Source organism: Branchiostoma belcheri, unplaced genomic scaffold (genome assembly GCF_001625305.1).
Source record: "Branchiostoma belcheri isolate BF01 breed outbred unplaced genomic scaffold, Haploidv18h27 scaffold164, whole genome shotgun sequence".
Lineage (NCBI taxonomy): Eukaryota > Metazoa > Chordata > Leptocardii > Amphioxiformes > Branchiostomatidae > Branchiostoma > Branchiostoma belcheri.
Genome location: NW_017803091.1, coordinates 444,905 through 463,351, shown reverse-complemented (window position 1 = coordinate 463,351; position 18,447 = coordinate 444,905). Strand labels below are relative to the sequence as shown.

General features: G+C 38.7%; 1 protein-coding gene across 2 annotated transcripts in view; it reads left to right on the top strand.

Moving 5' to 3' along the window:
* LOC109466370 (aryl hydrocarbon receptor-like) overlaps window positions 1-18,447 on the top strand; it is a 68,710-nt gene that overhangs the window by 45,094 nt on the left and 5,169 nt on the right. For both annotated transcript variants that reach the window (XM_019764082.1, XM_019764083.1), the window contains exons 5-10: window positions 6,507-6,596; window positions 7,399-7,567; window positions 8,593-8,666; window positions 8,896-9,095; window positions 10,398-10,504; window positions 14,009-14,150. In XM_019764082.1, the coding sequence (XP_019619641.1) occupies window positions 6,507-6,596; window positions 7,399-7,567; window positions 8,593-8,666; window positions 8,896-9,095; window positions 10,398-10,504; window positions 14,009-14,150 (782 nt within the window). The remainder of the gene's footprint in view (window positions 1-6,506; window positions 6,597-7,398; window positions 7,568-8,592; window positions 8,667-8,895; window positions 9,096-10,397; window positions 10,505-14,008; window positions 14,151-18,447) is intronic.

Here is an 18,447-nt window from a genome sequence, read left to right as displayed (position 1 = left end):
TAACTTGGCGTCTATGGGTAGTAGTAACGTAACGTTACAATGGAAACCTGGAAGACGGGAGTGTAGCGATACGGTAAACAGTTCGCGAGGGACATGACTTCACGAAGCAAGGCTCTTCGCGAAAACCGCGAAGTTAAATCCCTGACGAACAAAAATGCATTTACAGTATTCAAAAACTTGTATTTCCCCAGAACTATCGTAGACTGGAACTCGTTGCCACCAAGCACAGTTGGGGCATCATCACTAGAAAGCTTTTAACAACTCCTGCAATTAAATGTGCAAAGATTGAGTGTAACAAGTCGTTCAGTGTAATATAGTTAGCTGCCGCTGCGCCGCGTGCCTGTGGAGCTGGTGTGTTACGCCGAAGGGCAGTTACATTGTATACCAGCTATACTGATACAGAGACAGATACATGTACAATCAAAAACAACATTAATTGTCATGTCACTGTGGAGAATTTATGTCATCAACCTCCCTGAAGCCTGTTTTTTCTGCAAAAATGGTATATATTTATTCAAATTAGTGTGCCCACAGCAATTTTCTCACTGCAGCTAAAACCTGCCCAGTCATCCTGATGAGATAATACATCATTATGAGCTATAGTTAGAAGATTGCAGGTATTACCTGACTGTGGAGCAGGTGTTCTGTGAAAGTGGGGGGACAGGTGTATCATTTGTTATCTTGTCTGTCAACTTAGGTCTACAAACAGGTAATGTATGTTAATATATATATAAGACCTTCCAGTGGAAGCAGGCAATGGTCTGTATACACCTGAAGTTATCACTGTTACAGTAAACCAGACAAAATTGTTCTTTCATACTCGTGGTTACATGAAAAAATGTTTAGGATATGATTCTGTAAAATTGCTATTCATTGGTATTGCCTATTACTGTACATAGTGTGTTTTTTTCCTTATCTTACAAATTTAGATTGACCCCATAAGACCATTTAGTGATTAACCCCCAGGGACAGTTCATTACTACACTGACTGTACCAGTAAGTCATTTTATGGTCGCAGTAGCAAACGTTCACGGTCTGAGAAAAATGGACATGTTTGCGGAACTATACATTTGTGATGGTGCAGCAAAAATAAAGTTATAGTGAACTAGAGTTCCCCGATCTCATACCCCCGATCAAATGATGTTAATCTTTATGACTGACAAATCATAGATTAGATTATTCCCCCCTGATTTAAAGAATTGGAACCTAATTCTCATGAATTATATCATTTTATCATAATCTCAACCAAAAAACAGTCTTATATTAACAAACAATGCATTCTAGCATTTCCTAATAAATTATGCAAATGAGGTCCTGATTTGAATAAATTATGTTTAATGATGTTCACCTCAATTTAACTTTCAAATACCACAAGTATGAAATTCCAGGCAGTTATCATTAGATAATTATAAAATTTTCTCATTAATTATGCAAATTAGGTCATTATTAACATAATCAATATCTTCCTGTGTTTCTCTCGTTGTCAATTACCAATGTCACAAGTTTTAATTGTCCTATCATGGAATGCAGCTGATTTATAGAATTTCCCCATAAATTATGCAAATTATATCCATATTTGCATAATTGTCACATAATTATATGAAGGATCACGTAAGCTACCTACATACCAAAAATCACGACGATCCGTCAACCGGTTCTTGAGTTATCCCCTTTTGAATATTTTCAAGAATATATCGCTGCAGTTCCAGAGCAAGCCGCTAGGGGGCCTAAACTCACATCACTTCTTCCCCAGCACAAGATCTACCTACCATCTAAATTTCATCACCATAGCATGTCTAGATCATGAGATATCAAAACCGGAAGTTCAGCTGCAGTACCATAACAAGCCGCTAGGGGGTCCAAAATCTAATCATTTTGAGGTCTCATCAAGACCTACTCACAAATTATATCCATATTTGCATAATTGTCACATAATTATATGAAGGATCACGTAAGCTACCTACATACCAAAAATCACGACGATCCGTCAACCGGTTCTTGAGTTATCCCCTTTTGAATATTTTCAAGAATATATCGCTGCAGTTCCAGAGCAAGCCGCTAGGGGGCCTAAACTCACATCACTTCTTCCCCAGCACAAGATCTACCTACCATCTAAATTTCATCACCATAGCATGTCTAGATCATGAGATATCAAAACCGGAAGTTCAGCTGCAGTACCATAACAAGCCGCTAGGGGGTCCAAAATCTAATCATTTTGAGGTCTCATCAAGACCTACTCACCTACCAAGTATCAAGGCAATCCATCAAGGCCTTCTCAAGTTATCGTGTTTACAGACACACACACACATACACGAACGCCCCTGAAAACATAACCTTCTTGGCGAAGGTAATTATCTGTTCACAGTAATGGTAAGTTCGCGGTACAGAAGTGACCACGAAAAATGCAAATATACTGAAAAAAAATGTGTGATTTACAGTATGTCATCCCTAGAGTCTCAGATACAAGTAATAAGAATTAACCAAGAATTAACCTGCCTTTTAACTACCATATCCCAGTGGGGTACTTAGGCCACACCAATTTAATTTCTTGGTTACGGATTCGCCTGCTTCATTTTTTTCTGATTTGCAAAAAAAAAAAAAATTGACAATCCACTGCAAAATGCTCATATTTTGCCCTGAACAGTTGAAAACAGTCCTTTTCTTCCTAGTTGTAACAGTTATTCCATTGTTATTCATAATCTTTCATTGCAGTGGTATCATTAAAAGTTCAAAATTCATTGTTTGAATTTTGAACCAGCCTGGTGTGTTGACTTCATGGCTCCTATCGTACCATTTTGGGCCATAATAGGATGCCTAGGCCTGTTTAATTTTTCATTTTTTTTCGCTGGCCTATTCCATTATTTTTCTAGAAAAATCAGTTAACCAAGAAATTAAATTGGTGTGGCCTTAGTCAACTTATTGACTATATCAAGACGTTTTACTTTAGCTGGGATGAGTTAAACCTGTTTTCAACCTCCTCGCCATCAAATATCTGATGGTGTGTCATGATTAATTCATGAAGATTTCCTTGCCTTGCCACTTGTAGTAGAATTTAGATGGACCAATGTGTCCTAAATCCTATGGTATGGGTATATGTAGATTTTCAAATAAGGCCACAGCATTTTTATGGATGACATCAGCGCACGCATTAATTTTTGCCTGATTTTGGAAAAAAAAAGAACTTTTGTTGCATTCTGGCAGTGGTCAACATGTCGAAAATGGGCAAAGATGTCTAGATCTGTTGCCATGTCGGAAGGTGGATGGCAGATAACTATGAAGAAAGGAGACAAGAAAAAGCTCTGATTTAAAGTTTTGTTTCTTACTTTGATGCAGTGATATGTGATGCTGGCTGTGTATATGTGATGTTCCCACTAAATCAAAACCATTTTGTACAATAATTGAGTCAAAATTTTAGAATGTAGGAACCTTTTTTTTCGGCCCGCCTTGTTTTTTTTTCTCCCACTCGCATTATGTTTTGGAGTCTGTGGAGGATGTCATCCATAAAATTTACTTGCTGTGGCCTAAGATGAAATGGTCTTGATAGACTATACATGTAGCTATAGAACAATAAAGTGTGGACTTTCTTGGATGATTGGGATATCTCTAGCCAAAAAAAAACTTGTTCCGTAATGTACCCCTGGAAATAATTGCAACTTGTCATTCTTTCACAATTTACAGTCTTTGCACTGCTGAACACATTATTGTAAAACTTCTTTGTATCTGATTCTTTGTCACACAGAATTCCTTACATAATGAACAGAACAATACAAAGACAATGTTATCAACTAATAGGTCAGAAAAGAACATCTGGATTTTGTCACCATTGTTCTAGTGACACCCTTTGTTATGATATTATTATTTTTCATAACATACTGTGAAAGACTGTCTCTTGACGGAGTGTTCCATATTTAGCAGGGAGGGGGCCAGTATGAAATTAGTTGCACAGTTCTACACTATTTTTTCCACTTATTGCAAGCAACTTATTGTTCATTAATTGTTTTAAATAATTTCAGTCATATTTTTGTACAAACATTTTTCTCATACATTTCTTAGGAGTTTGGATACAAAATTGACAGGGAAACATTTTATATAATACAGTCAAACCTGCCAAGGAGACCACCTACTCAAGCAGGCCACTTACCCAAACTTTCCCCATTGACACAAGCAGTAAGCAACCTGTCCAAGGTGACCACCTGGCCAATGTGACCGCGACCGCCCTGAGTTGGGTCTGCTCAAGGCTCGATACCTGTCCATGGTGACCACATCATTTTTGATCATGTTGATTATTGATGGGTAGCCAGCTTGGACAGGTATGACTGTATTACTACATGACGTTAATGAAAGGCCAATATGTGATATCAATAACTGATCATGAGAAACAGAAACAAGATGGTGTCTGCAAGATGTCAATTTCCAAAATGGCAGAGCCTTTACCACTGATGACAACAGTTTTGAGAAAAAAACAGCTTGTAAGTATTGAGAGTATGTAGAAGTAATTAAGTCCAACTTCCCAAGTATATTGCAAGGACATGTAGCTTTACTATCCTTGAGGACTATGATGTAACCTACCATGTTGAGTTCTACCATACTGTTACCTGCCACCTGACTAAGGCCCACTTTAGACTGGGATTGTAGGAACGGAATACCATTCCGAAACCGTTTGAAAACCTTTGCCACCGTTAACAAGTTTTCTTTAGACACTGGTGGAAGCGTAACGGGCCACCTGTGGCATGAGATATTGCGGGTCAAAATGGCAGGAGAAGAGCCGCATATTTTGTCTTGTGACACACTACATTTGTACATGTTTTTACCTCCATGAAAAATGCAGGTATTGTTTTTGGCATGTCTGTCTGTCTGTGTGTTTGTGTTTCCGGACATTTGCGGACAGCATAACTTTTGAACCTTTGGATGGATTGTAATGATATTTGGTATGTGGGTAGGTGTTGGGTAGGCAAAGGTCAAGGTCGATTTTGGGCCTCCTGGTGGCTGACCTTGGTACTGCATGAGAACTTCCGTTTCTTCCTGGACAATTCCTAGGCTTGAACCAGCTTCCTTCCTCTCCATGCTGGTTGCAGGCATGATCATTTGATACTAGTGCTCCAGACCCTCCACTGGCCTTTTGCCAAATCATTTTTCTGGTAGGGAGAGACATGACATAACTGGAAAATGATAGATACGTAAAATGAAGAGAAAAATGAACTGGAAAATGATAGATATGAAGAGAAAAATGACACGAGCATAACATAAAAATACAGGCACAGGCTTCTAAGCGTATCAATATCATATGGCCCATGCTGGTTCGCGAAACTTTTTCCCTAACCTAGCAGGAAGCAGGAAGTTCCCCACTGAAGGGTTCTAATTTTCTAAAACCACTATGGAGGCGGTTTCCAAAACGTTTCGTAAAACCCTATAAAATACCGTTTTTTCATCTTAAGACTGGGAACAGGTAGCCCATCGGAAACGTTTTCCACCCCAAAGCCCTGTCAAGAGTGGGCCTAAGGTAACCTTGCAAGTTGGTTTACTACCACAGGAAGCAGTTAGAACTCCATATATAAATTATAATCATCCTGATGGACAGTTCACCACCCTTCACTGTTCTCACAGGAACAAAGAACCAAAACAACCTGCCCAGGATAATATAATTAATGTTTCCAACCAGCAAGGCTAGAGTGAATAAAAACAAAGACTCTTGTGTCATTGATGGGATGGGCTTTCACACCTGATTTGATAATGACAGACTCGGAGGTAACTACCACCACAACTGTACGTTCCACGCAGCTGGCAGACTAAAGCGTTCGCACGAAATCTACTGACCTGCGCTAAGTTGTGGTATCAATCTCAGGAAAATTTCAATATCTCAGTGTCTTGCTGCACTGAAGTATGAAGAAATTTGAATGTAAACAATAGTGAAACGGATCTGCCATATTTTCAGGCTGTTAGGTTGGAATAAAGTCCCTTTGTTCTCTGTCGGAAACAAGTGGCCATTATGCTGGCCATATGTCTCCTGGATGGGGAAATCAGTGATACCACTTGGTGAAGGTTAGACATCTATAGGTAATGAGATATGCCAAAAAACAGTTACTCAAGCAACTGGATATGATTTTGGAAATGGTCAGACGTTTCAGGTATCATCCCCAACCTTTCCTCAGTGACACTGGAAAGTTGTCAGAAAAGCAGGTTTGTAAGACTTTAGTATGAACTATTGATGGATATGCGAATAAGTGATGACAAATTTTTTTTAGTTGCGCTGCCACGTGCTAGCGATTGTAGTCATCGATCAATCAATATACAATTATTATTATTATAACAATGCACCCAGTATTTCCAGCCTTGTACCAATCTTCAACAAGTTGGTGACAGGTTGCTGATGTTACTGACTGCTTCATCTTCACCTTCAAGTCTTGTGTAACACTGACATGTACAAGAAGTTGTTGTTGGGCCCTTGTCATAAAGATAAACCTGTAATAAATGATGTAATATTATATTTGTTGTATGTTTCCGTGCAGGCCCTGAATGGTTTTGTGGTGGTGGTGACATGTGATGGGCTGGTGTTCTACGCCTCTCATACCATCCAGAACTACCTGGGATTTCAGCAGGTAAGGTTACTCAAGGGTAAAGCACCAACAGTGGTGTGTACTACTACATGATTGTACAGACCTTTGGTGTAAAGGAGGTAAAGCACAATGTATGTACATAATATGTATATAATGTGAGAAGTAAAGCACTTAACTAACAATTAACAATGTTACGTACATGTACATTGCACAGACATGTAATGTGAGAGGTAAACACCAACTGTGTTACAATGTGAGAGGTAATGTAAAGCACTAACAGTGTTACATACATGTACAGGTACATGCACAGACATGTAATGTGAGAGGTAAAGCACCAACTGTGCTACAATGTGAGAGGTAAAGCACTAACAGTGTTACATACATGTACAGACATGTATTTAATGTGAGAGAGGTAAAGCACTAACAATGTTACATACATGTACAACAGTGTTACAACTTACAAATGTTGTACATGATTGTACAGACATGTAATGTGAGAGAGGTAAATCACTAACAGACTTACATGTACAGATACCTTTGTGCTCTCCTGTACAGAAATTGTTGTTATTGTGGGGTCGTGTGGCGCAACGGCAGAGTGCGCGACTCGGAATCAAGAGGTCCCGGGTTCGAGTTCTGACATGCCACCGATCTTGTGCCCTTGGGAAAGGCACTTTTCAAGACTTTCCCCACTAGACTCAAGTGAAAATTAGTATTGTCTGAGTGTCCATTTTTCGTTTCTATGTGCGGGACACAACACCAGCAAAAGCTGCCTCTGTTCCGCGTGTATTGCACTGTTGCAATTTCAAGAAATCAAATCAATCAAATGAAATGTTGCATGTTTCAGTCGGACGTGATCCACCAGGGAGTGTATGAGCTGATTCACACGGAGGACCGGGCGGAGTTCCGGCGCCAGCTGTCCTGGAACATGCAGCCATTGGAGGAGACTGCCGACCCCAGCCAGGTCTCAGCTAACAACAACAGTGTGGTGCCATACAACGGTGTCATGTGTCCAGGTGGGCTGACAGAACAGAACAGGGCTCCAAATACTGGGTGCATGTGCACAGCACGTCTGCAGAACGTACTGCACCTGCGCAAAACGTGTATTGTGCATAGCACTTCAGCAGAACGTCTCATATCAGGTCCTATTTGCTCATATAAGGTTAACATTCCGTCTGTAGTTTCCAAATGTTTTGTTGGAAAAAATGTCTTCTGCAACAGGCAAAATACTGAGATGCAACGTTGACCAAAAAATTGAGGGTTTTGCACAGACACAGTACGTTCTGCCAACATGCTCATGTGCACCTTAGTGCGCCCAAATTTGGAGCTGTGCACCCAATTTTTTTTTTTGGTGCACAGCCAACAATATTTTTTTTGGTTTATGTATAGTACACATGTAGTATATTCTTAACATATAAGTGTCAGAAAAATAATATAATTATTGTTGTAGTAGTCTTCTTTAGAAATAAAACATAATTAGCTTTTGCTAACATTATTCATTAATGGTTTATATAATATATATATATTATGGTACACCCAAAAATTTTTTTGTGCAACCAATTTTTTAGGTTGGGTACATCAATGCACCTATTCCCAAAAATGTATTTCGAGCCCTGACTTCAATCTGTATCTGTGTTCTTAGTACAATCAGGGCTCGAAATTCATGTTTGGGAATAGGTGCACAGGTGCATCCAACCCAAAAAATTGGGTGCACAAAAATTTTTGGATTGCATATGAGATAAAATATGTAGAATGTCAGCCAAAACTAATTTTGTTTCACTTCTAAGGAAAAGTACTTCAACAATGATTATTATTTTTATTTTTCTGACACTTATAATTATATGTTAAGAATATGCTGTATACTACTATACATTTAACATATTTACATACGGAAACCTACAAAAATATTTGGTATTTGGTATCACTTACCATGAACATTGTGTTATTATGAGAGACATTACATGTATATCCCTTTAAAACTTGTTTGATATGAGATGTTTGCTGTGTATTATGTTGTTGACATGATGATATGTTATTGCAGAAGGCTCTATGGTCCTGGAGAGGTCTTTTGTATGCAGGTTCCGCTGTCTTTTAGACAACTCTTCAGGATTCCTGGTATGATACATGCTATTTACACACATTTTGACAAGAGTGTGAATAATGTAAGCATGACAGGTTGAGATTCAAATTGTAATTCATACATGTTAGTTGAATGGATCACATACAGTACACATGTAGAATTGCAGTCATCTGTACTCTTTTAGCATCATCCTTAATAGCCACATATTTAGTTGTGTAGAAATCCAATAAGAAATGTTTTCCTTCCACTCATACTACACTGTAGGCTCTCCACATCACTGGACGTATCAAGCAGCTGCATGGTCAGAACAAGAAACTGGAGAGTGGGGAGCGCTACCCACAGCTGGCGTTATTCGCCATAGCCTGCCCTCTACAACCTCCCTCCATCGTGGAAATCCGGACCAAGAACATGATATTCCGCACAAAGCACCGACTAGACTTCAGTCCACTGTCTTTGGATCAAAAGTAAGAACACAACTGACTTTGAATGTTCTCTTTGGCCGCACCAATTTGATTTATTGGTTCTCAGATTTTTTAAAACAAAAATATGAAGCTACAGGGTGAAAAAAAAATTAGAAATCCTGGGATATCCCAAAAATGGTTTGATTTGAAGTCAATATACAAGGATGGTTTGTAATTCAAACAATGAATTTTAAACTTTTAATCAAACTGCTGCATTGATAGATCGATTAACTGTAACAACTAGGAAGAAAGGACTTTCTCAACTGTTGAGGTCAAAATCTGAGCATTTTGAAGTTGGTTCAGAACCTGATTTTTATTATTTTTTTCAAATCAGAAAAAAATGAGGGCAAATCCAAGAACCTATAATTATTAATTAAATTGGTGTAGCCATAACATGTTTTTTTAAAATGTTAATTCTCCAAAGACACTAAAGAAGACACCAGTATGTGGAGACCCTTAAGGTGGCTTTTCTCATGGTGAAGCTTAAGGCACACCCAGCACTGGGGGATTATCATTTGATAGACAGCTGGAGCAGACATGTTGTGACATAGGAATCAGACTGGAAGGTTAACCTGAGTTCAAGTTGTCTGGTATGAGAGACTCACAGCTGGATAGTCAACAGTTCTTCTCAACACAGGGAAAATGTGAAATCTTGACTCTGAGAAATAACAAATTAAATTGGTGTGGCCTGATCACAAAATAGAATTGTACATAATTGCACAAAACTCTGGAACACTTGATAAACATCTGTGTAAGTGTATATCTTTATGCCATAAGTTGTTTTACTGAATATTGACAGCAAACTGTCTTGTGGGTTTTACATATAGAATACAACAGGGGGTATTCCGAATCGCCTGAGGTATCGGCCCGACCGCAGGTCGGATCTCCCGACGCCCGCAGGCCGGGACCGAGGGCGATGCGGAATACACCGTGTTGTATTTTATTTATGTCATACCCACCCAAGAAAACGCGCCTTTCAATGCAAGATGAGCCAAAAGTTGGTGCCCCTGAACCCTAAAATGCAACAACATCAATTCCAACGTCCGGATTCTGTATTCGAATTTTCCAAAAGGGCACACACGGTTAGGGCGAAACTCGTTCGAATCATTTTATGGAAGCCATGGAAGCGTTCGATAACAGGTTCCGGACCGGGCCGTACGGTAAAGTACGGCCCGCTCCGGAACCTGTTATCGAACGTTATCGCGGCCCAGGTATGATATAAATTTTATTATACATGTATATGTAGGTTCACATGTCTTCATTGATTGTTGAAAATACTATCTAAGATTATTAATAATATTCTAGGGGCAAAACTGTGCTGGGGTATACGGAGAAGGAACTCCAGGCCCGATCTGGGTACCAGTTTGTCCACTTTGCCGACACCATGTACTGTGCAGACTCCCATGCCAGCCGTAAGTCTGCTACAACTTTACATGTTTCACATGCTGACGTCATCTTCTCTGCACAAATGTTTCACACAACAAAGTCCAGACAGAAATTGTCTCTGTATTGGTAAAGAAACAACAAGAACTAGAAACAAGAAATGGAATATTGTTGGATAGTGATGAAAATTTCTACTTTCTTTCATCATGTTTGTCAACCGGAAAAAAAAAAGAAACACAAAATGGATAATCAGAGATATTGTGTGAAAGTATTGATTTGAGAACAGCGTGAAAATATAGGATTTGGATGAAAGCTTTATTAAAAAATGACATGATTACTTACAATTTTTCAGTAACTTCAATCTATGTAATAATGTCAGACTTCTACTGTTGGTATTTTAGTTCTTACCATAAATGTCTTCAACAAAAGCATCCATCCAAGGAGGTGCCTTGGTTCATTCAACCAATGGTTTATTGCTGGTTCAAATGTTTTGCTTTTTGAAAATCAAGAAATGAAAAATTGATGGGAATTTTGCCCGTGCCTTCCCCTTCAAGTTACCATGTTGAACACCTATAGACGAAGTACATGTGACGTAATAGTTTGTGCAGGGAAGATTGCATAGTTACCAGCATATTTCTCATACATGTAACATTTTTATAGGAAAATTTAATGATCTTAAGATCAAAATTTAATCTTCCTGGTGTATAGTAAGCTCTTAAAAGATTTAATTGCTTTAAGTTTTAATCCTGAGGTCAGATTTTGCCAGGAGAAGTGCAGATGTTTTAACTGGTTGGATTCTGACGAAAGTGGTTGCATATTTCCAGTGATGGAAAAGTTTTTAAAAGTTTTAAAAACTTTATTTGTACGTTACTTCAAAATGTCTTCACAATAGGGTGATTGACCTTATCTGAAGCATTGTCTTCTATTTGTGGAATTATCTTTAAAGATGTAAGAAAGTCTTGTATGTCTCCTGGTAGAATCAGCTCTGTTTGGTTCTATTGATTGACAATGAAAACTGTGCAACCAACTCTGCAGCTGAAGAAAAAGAATTCTGAGATTTTGGAAATATATGAGGTGTCAATCTACTGTTCTGCAATTCTTGCCAAAGGGAAAAAAAAAGATTGTACTTTCCTTTGATGACAGGCAAAGTTTAAATCACACTGTATTGTCATGGTCATTTCACCTGCAGAATTGTTTGCAAATGTATGTATTCATTTATAAGCCATGGATGTGTGTTCATTATTAATTATTGACGTGTTATAATAGTATGTTGTTGTTCTGCTATGGAAATATAATATTGATAAAGCACATGCATCACAGTCAAACAAGCCAGCCGTTATGAATCCTGTACAATTTAGCAAAAGATGAAACAGTCAAACTTGGAGGAAAATTTGTCCAATTCCATGTAACTTGGCCTGTTTGTGTGATGTCATGTCAAAGCTATGGCTACATTCTATGTGTACTGAAGTCTGTCTCTCCTCTAAGACTTACAACTTTTGATTAATAGTTAACATATTGCAGCTTTCTGAATTTTTACTCATTAATAATGAAGCCATAGCTTAACTTCATACATTACTTGACTAGATTATTTTGTTGCTAGTTATGATATTTTACTCTTGTTGTTGATTATGTTACTTACAAAAATGTGGCTTGATGGTCAGTACCATTTGACACTGCTGTCAATCATGGTTTGCTCACATCAACTCTTGTTGACATTTGTGCTAAGACTGAGAGCTTGCTGCTAGCTTTACATGCCCTGTTTGAAAGACCCTAGTAGCCATTCCATACAGTCTACCTCCCCTCTGGGAATAGCCATTCCAGACAGTGTGCATCCCCCTGTGGGAACAACCTTGAAATTGGAAGACTGGGAGGTTGGGTTAGCAAATGATTGACACCTCGTCATTCACGCTGACTTAGCCTCATTTTTGCAAGGACCATCCCACACCTTCCTGGTACTACTAACAGTCAGGTATTGTTGCGCCTTGCCTAACTGTGTTACTGCACTTTTGTCTGTGCTGCATGTCTGCCTAACTGTACAACCCCACTAACTCCTCCTCCGCAGAAAGTCACTTGTTTTATTCACATCTGCTGCTTCATCCAATTTAAGTTACTTTCAAATGATTTTATTTTCTTTTTTCCATATGTTAAGGGCTACATTGGGAAGAAATCGGTAGTGTCAAACAGAAATTGCATGGAACTATAGGACACTATATGCCCAAAAAACAGATTGAAGAAATTGATGTGAGGTTTTGAACTGCCTGATATAATAAAACAATGACTTTCTGTTGAATACTTCTGGAAATGTCTACTGCATGTCTGTCTGTCTAATGAAATGTTTTGTGTACATATAGTCTAACAAACTGTCGTTTTGTAAAACTTCCATATTAACACTTTTCACAGTATAAACATGCTCTAACTTGTAGCTAAACCAATGCATGTTGAATGAGCAGTAATGCTATAACAGCATGAGTAGTTGGACATGATGTCATGAACGTACAGTAACTTATGTATTAGTCCTTTCTTGTAGATTTGGTGGCAACAGATAGGCCCTTTCCATATGCCCAGTTTTGACTTTCCTTGCTCGATCATAACACCTTATGCACAATATACTGGTCTACTGCAGCTGGTCTCTAGTTTCCTGCCTTATCATTTTATCTGCACAAGTTCATATCATTCCTCGATCAAATTCTCTCAATTTTATCTCAGTAAGATTTTAATATCTTAGTTTCCTTTGTTTCGCAGGAATCCTGCTTGTTTCCAGCTGCTATGATTATGTTTTTTTTCCTTTTTGTTCTTTTCATATCTTATGAAAGGGCTTCCAGAGATCATAGTGCCAACAGGTACATTAGATCATCGTATGTAGTGTTGTGATGCTACCATAACACCTACTTAGCACAACAGCTCCCTTTGTATTCAGGAAATCTTGTCAGAAAGTTTTTACCAGTTTTGTATTATTCATTTGGGCTGAATTCAAAATCAAGCTTGGAAATAAGAATTTCTTTCATACCAACGTGTTGGGCAACATTTGACCTTCTCAGTTTTTGAAGCATGACTCAAACAAAGTAAGATATTAATTCATTTAATTCAGTTTTAGAAGATTGGGCGAAAATTATTCTGGAGGCCCTCTCCTCTCCACATAAACAGATGAACGCAGATATCCTAAAGGGGGCCTGCATGGGGGGTTCCCGACAACGCTGTACGCTGAATTCGGAAACCTCTCGATTACGCTTTACGATAAATTCCAAGTGGCTACAACGCATTACGTAGAATTAAAACGGCGAATGGGCTCTACGCAAAATGTGCCAATTACGGTCTACGTTGAATTAGAGCAGGCCATCTACGCTCTACGTAGAATTAAAACGGCCGATTACGCTCTACGGAAAAGGGCTCTTCAGGCCCCCCGTAAAGAGTGGGAGTTGTTGTGTGCTGTTAGTGTTGTGGTGAGAATGTTGAAGCCCTATGATGATTAGGATATGTCCATGTCTCTGCGTGTGTCTCTAACCCGGACGGTGCCCGTTTTTGTCTCCCTGCAGTGATGAGACGCGGTGAATCTGGTTTTGTCGTTTTCCGCCTCTTAGTCAAGGGAAACGTCTGGAAGTGGGTGCAGGCAAATTCGCGGGTGGTGTTTCGGAACGGACGTCCCGACTATATCATCTCCACGCATCGCCCTCTCAGGTACATGTACATGTGGATAGGCAGTGGTACAAGGGTAGACTGTTAGTTAGGCAGAAATGTACATCTACATGTAGTAGCCAGGACCATAGCCTGGCTCCCTTTCCTTGGTAACAGAAGAAAATTTTGTCATCCAGACCACCGATTGGAAAGCAGGAGAAGAAGACCATATCCAGTATGGAACCACATACGGAATAAGTAAGACAATATTTTCCATATGGTCATGTCCAGCCTCAAGATGCCCAACACACTTCACTTCTATAGACTATAACATTGACATCTGCTCTGTTTAAGTGCTCATGACACCAAAATATGACTTTAGCTGATTGTAATTGACATAACTAGTATTAACTGGCTAACGGACACCTTTACAATAAATATGCACGGTTCTCTTGTTTCATTCGAAATTCTAATGCCCTGCCTTGGAAAAGTCTGTATTTTTTCCTGAGCTGAGGTCATCCAGTGATGTCAGCTCAGGAAAAAGCACAGAAATGTAAAAATAAAACACAGAGATGCAAATAGAGATGCCCGAAGTGGGCAATTGGGCAGCTTGGGAGTCTAAAAAAATTCCCTTATAGAAGATTCAGTCATCATGATTGGAACAAATTTCAAGTGACCATATTGTATGTACACTTCCGATATTTGTATGTATTTTACAGACTTTTTTTGGTGTCATTTGGTCTTTAAGACCTTTCATACACACAGGGATGAGCCTTTTGTTCTACAATTTCAGGGTGAAAACAAAAAATATTCTGGATGAGGAAATCTGTCTGATATAGACATTTACTGCCACTTCTTAGTACATTTTCATCATCATTTTATATGAAATGTTTAGAAGTGTTTAGAAATAGTTCCAAAACAAGCTATGTTAGGATTCCTTTTTATTTTTTGGTACTGCCAGAACCAGCCTACAATACAAAATAAGCGGCCATTTTTCCATGTTTTGAGTTTGGGCTTGGTGGAGTGGCTGTTACGTGGGTCTGTATGTATGTCAACGAAGTAACTTGAGCACAATGTAGTTGTGGATGGATCGTATTGATATTTGGTATGTTCAAGTTAAAAAATGCTTTATGCAATTAGGTCTTCATTTGCATAATTTACAAATGTTGATGTTCCTTGTTTTAAGAATGTCATGTGTTGGATAGTCCTATCACAGATTTATAGAATTTCCTCAGAACTAAGAGGGGGATGGGGCAGAAGGGGTGATTCCCCCCCCCCTCCGCAGTGTGGAGCTTTTAAAAAATTGAGCTAAAAAAGAGGCCATTTGAGGGAAACCCATAGGGAAAAAAATGTTATTTCTAAGGTATGTACAATGTATTCTTGATTGGTAATATTTCACATTTGATCTGGCATTCTTGAACAAAGAAACACAGTCACAATGCCCCTACGCTGTATTTTAGCGTAGGGGGTCCCCAATGCTACCTAGAACCCTGATCATTATTATTAGCCACATGAGATTGCCCAAACATCTACATGTATTTTAAACAAGAAATGAATGGAAATTAAACGAGAAATGCACATCTTTTGCATGCATTTTAATAAAGGAATGCACTGCTTTTAATCACATTTTGCATGACGTTTGATCAGGATTTGTACACGTGCAGAAGGGAAGTTATTAGATATCTGTACAGTTTCCCTCGCTGTCTGAAGAGTGGTTGGTGATTGAGGATATTGACTTCAACGTTAGCTAATAATACAGCTGTTAGACACAACCTGAAGACTGCTTGGCCCAGATCTGAATCAAATTCATTCATTCGTACACTTAAGTTAAAATTTATATCATCAAAAGCTTTTAAAATATGCCTGTGGTGGTCAAGAGTAGTCACAAGTGCATGTTCAAATGCTACAAGTAATTGCAGTTAGAGGGCTAATTGCAGTTACAAACAACATGTATGAAAAGAGAAAATATAATGGTATGTGAGACTACGTCTAACATAATACTACATTCTACAACAGACGTGGTACTAGTTTGGCTGGGTTTGACTTCTTCTTCTGAGGCAATGGAAGACAAATTTACCCACTTCTTCCATAATATGTGGGTTCTTTGATTTTAGTAGTAAAATTGTTTTCTCATGGTAGTTAATAGTGGGGAAGTAAGTGAGCATTTTGGACACGGTGGTAAATAATTGTTTTCTGATGTGGTCATAAAATGGACAGTTAGACATGAAATGAATTTCGTCTTCCGCTGCATTTGAGGAGCAATATTTACATATCCTCTCAGACACAGGTAGTTTCATTTATCACCCTTTTTTGATTTCCAAGGGGTGGGCACTGATTCTAATTTTACTAATAGTGGAGCGCTGCTCGAAGCCACAGTGTTCTAGGTATTTTTCTACACAGTATTCAGTTTTACATCAGTAAGGCCACAGCAAGTAAATTTTATGGATGACGTCCTCCGCAGACTCATCCTCAGTGGGCAAAAAAAAAACAAGGCGGGCAGAAATAAACAAGGTTCCTACATTTTAAGATTTTGACTCAATTATTGTACAAATGGTTTTGATTCAGTGGGAACATCACATATACACAGCCAGTATCACATATCACTGCATCAAAGTAAGAAACAAAACATCAAATCAGAGCCTTGTCTTGTCTCCTCTCTTCATAGTTATCTGCCACCCACCTTCCAGCATGGCAACAGACATCTTTCGGCAGATTGACCAGAAGCCAACAAAATTTCTTGTTTTTTTCCCAAAATCAGGCGAAAATTAATGCGTGCGCTGATGTCATCCATAAAAATTACTTGCTGTGGCCTAATGGTATATAATATCTCAGCTTACTGGTATCAGCAGACAAACAATGGAAGAAAGCCTTGTCCTTAATACTTAATACATATGTTGAGGATCACAGGTTGTACTATCAATATGCAGTAGGTACTAGGAATATCCACAGTGGTCGAGGGTCTCCTTCACTTGCTGTAACAATATCCGTCTACGATTATACAGTATGTCAGGGAACTATGTTGTAACAGGAGTGCATCAACTTGCAGAGGGTGTGTATCGGTATTAAGTTGTGTCAAGTGTGTCCAGAATTTAACAGTACGAAGGGATATATCTAAATCTAATGGGAGTTTTCCTAGTTCTGCTCTAGCTGCTAACGGGGGTGTCCTAACTTCGCACGTGCCCTAACCTCAGACGGATTTTTTACTCATCCTTATTATAATTATGCAAAAGTACACTGTGTTTGTTGCCAGTAGTCAATGCATACAGCTGTTATTTGCATTGCAAAGTATAGTTCTATATATTTATTTATTGTTTTGTGGAAAAAGAGAATATCGGTCATTTTCACCAATCATATTAACAATGGTGCTGGAAAGAGGGTCACTGCATTGCGGCTCGTGCCCAGAAATAAACAACCTGTACCAAGATTTGACACAACTGACACAAACACATTAGGAATAAAGCTTTGCAAAACAGTAAATATGTGGGAGTGTTTGTTATTTAGAAAACCAACCTGTGAAAACCAATGTCAACACCACTGTCATCTGCATTTCCCATGATTCCCCTGGGACTGCATTGAGTACGTAAGCCGGGTTTTCAGTGGAAACACTGACTGATTGCGTTAGATACTACCCTCCTCTCGAGACCCACAATTGCAATTTTACTGTCCAAAGAAAGCTAAAATATCATAAAATTCTATTCTTATTTTTGTTTACTCAATTAATTTCATCATCAACGCCTGAAGAGAGCAAAATTACGAAAGCGTCCGAAGTTAGGGCATACTGTCTAGTGTAGCCACATTCATGAAGGTACATTCACGAGAAATTTATCGCTTTTAACGCGGAGGGTGAAGGGCTCATGAATAGTACTGTATGAATAAATTTCTTATCCAAGTACATGTACAATGTATGCTGTTTACATTAATGTCCTCAAAATTCATTCATCAAAACCTGACCACTCTCTGACAACTAGCAATAGAGCGCGTGAAAAAAGTGTCCGATGTTAGGGCACCACCCGTTACATTACTGTGTGCCCCAGGTACATTCTTACAGAAGCAGAATATGGGAACTTTCAAAACAATATTCAGGAAGAATTTGATCCCCAACATACTTGAAGAATACATACCTCACACTTTTTTAGTATTACTTTTTGTACAAGCTGAACCTTAAACTTTATTAAATAATATATATTGGGCTGTGTCAGGCATGGACCTGGCAATTATTGGTCACACGTGTAAATGAAGGAGAACAGTTACATGCCATACATTTGTACCTACATGTACATGCCACAGTAGTCTGACATAGCCTGGGTACCATCCTGGTTAGTTTACGTCCGCTCCTACAGTCGCTACCGACCTGGTTGGT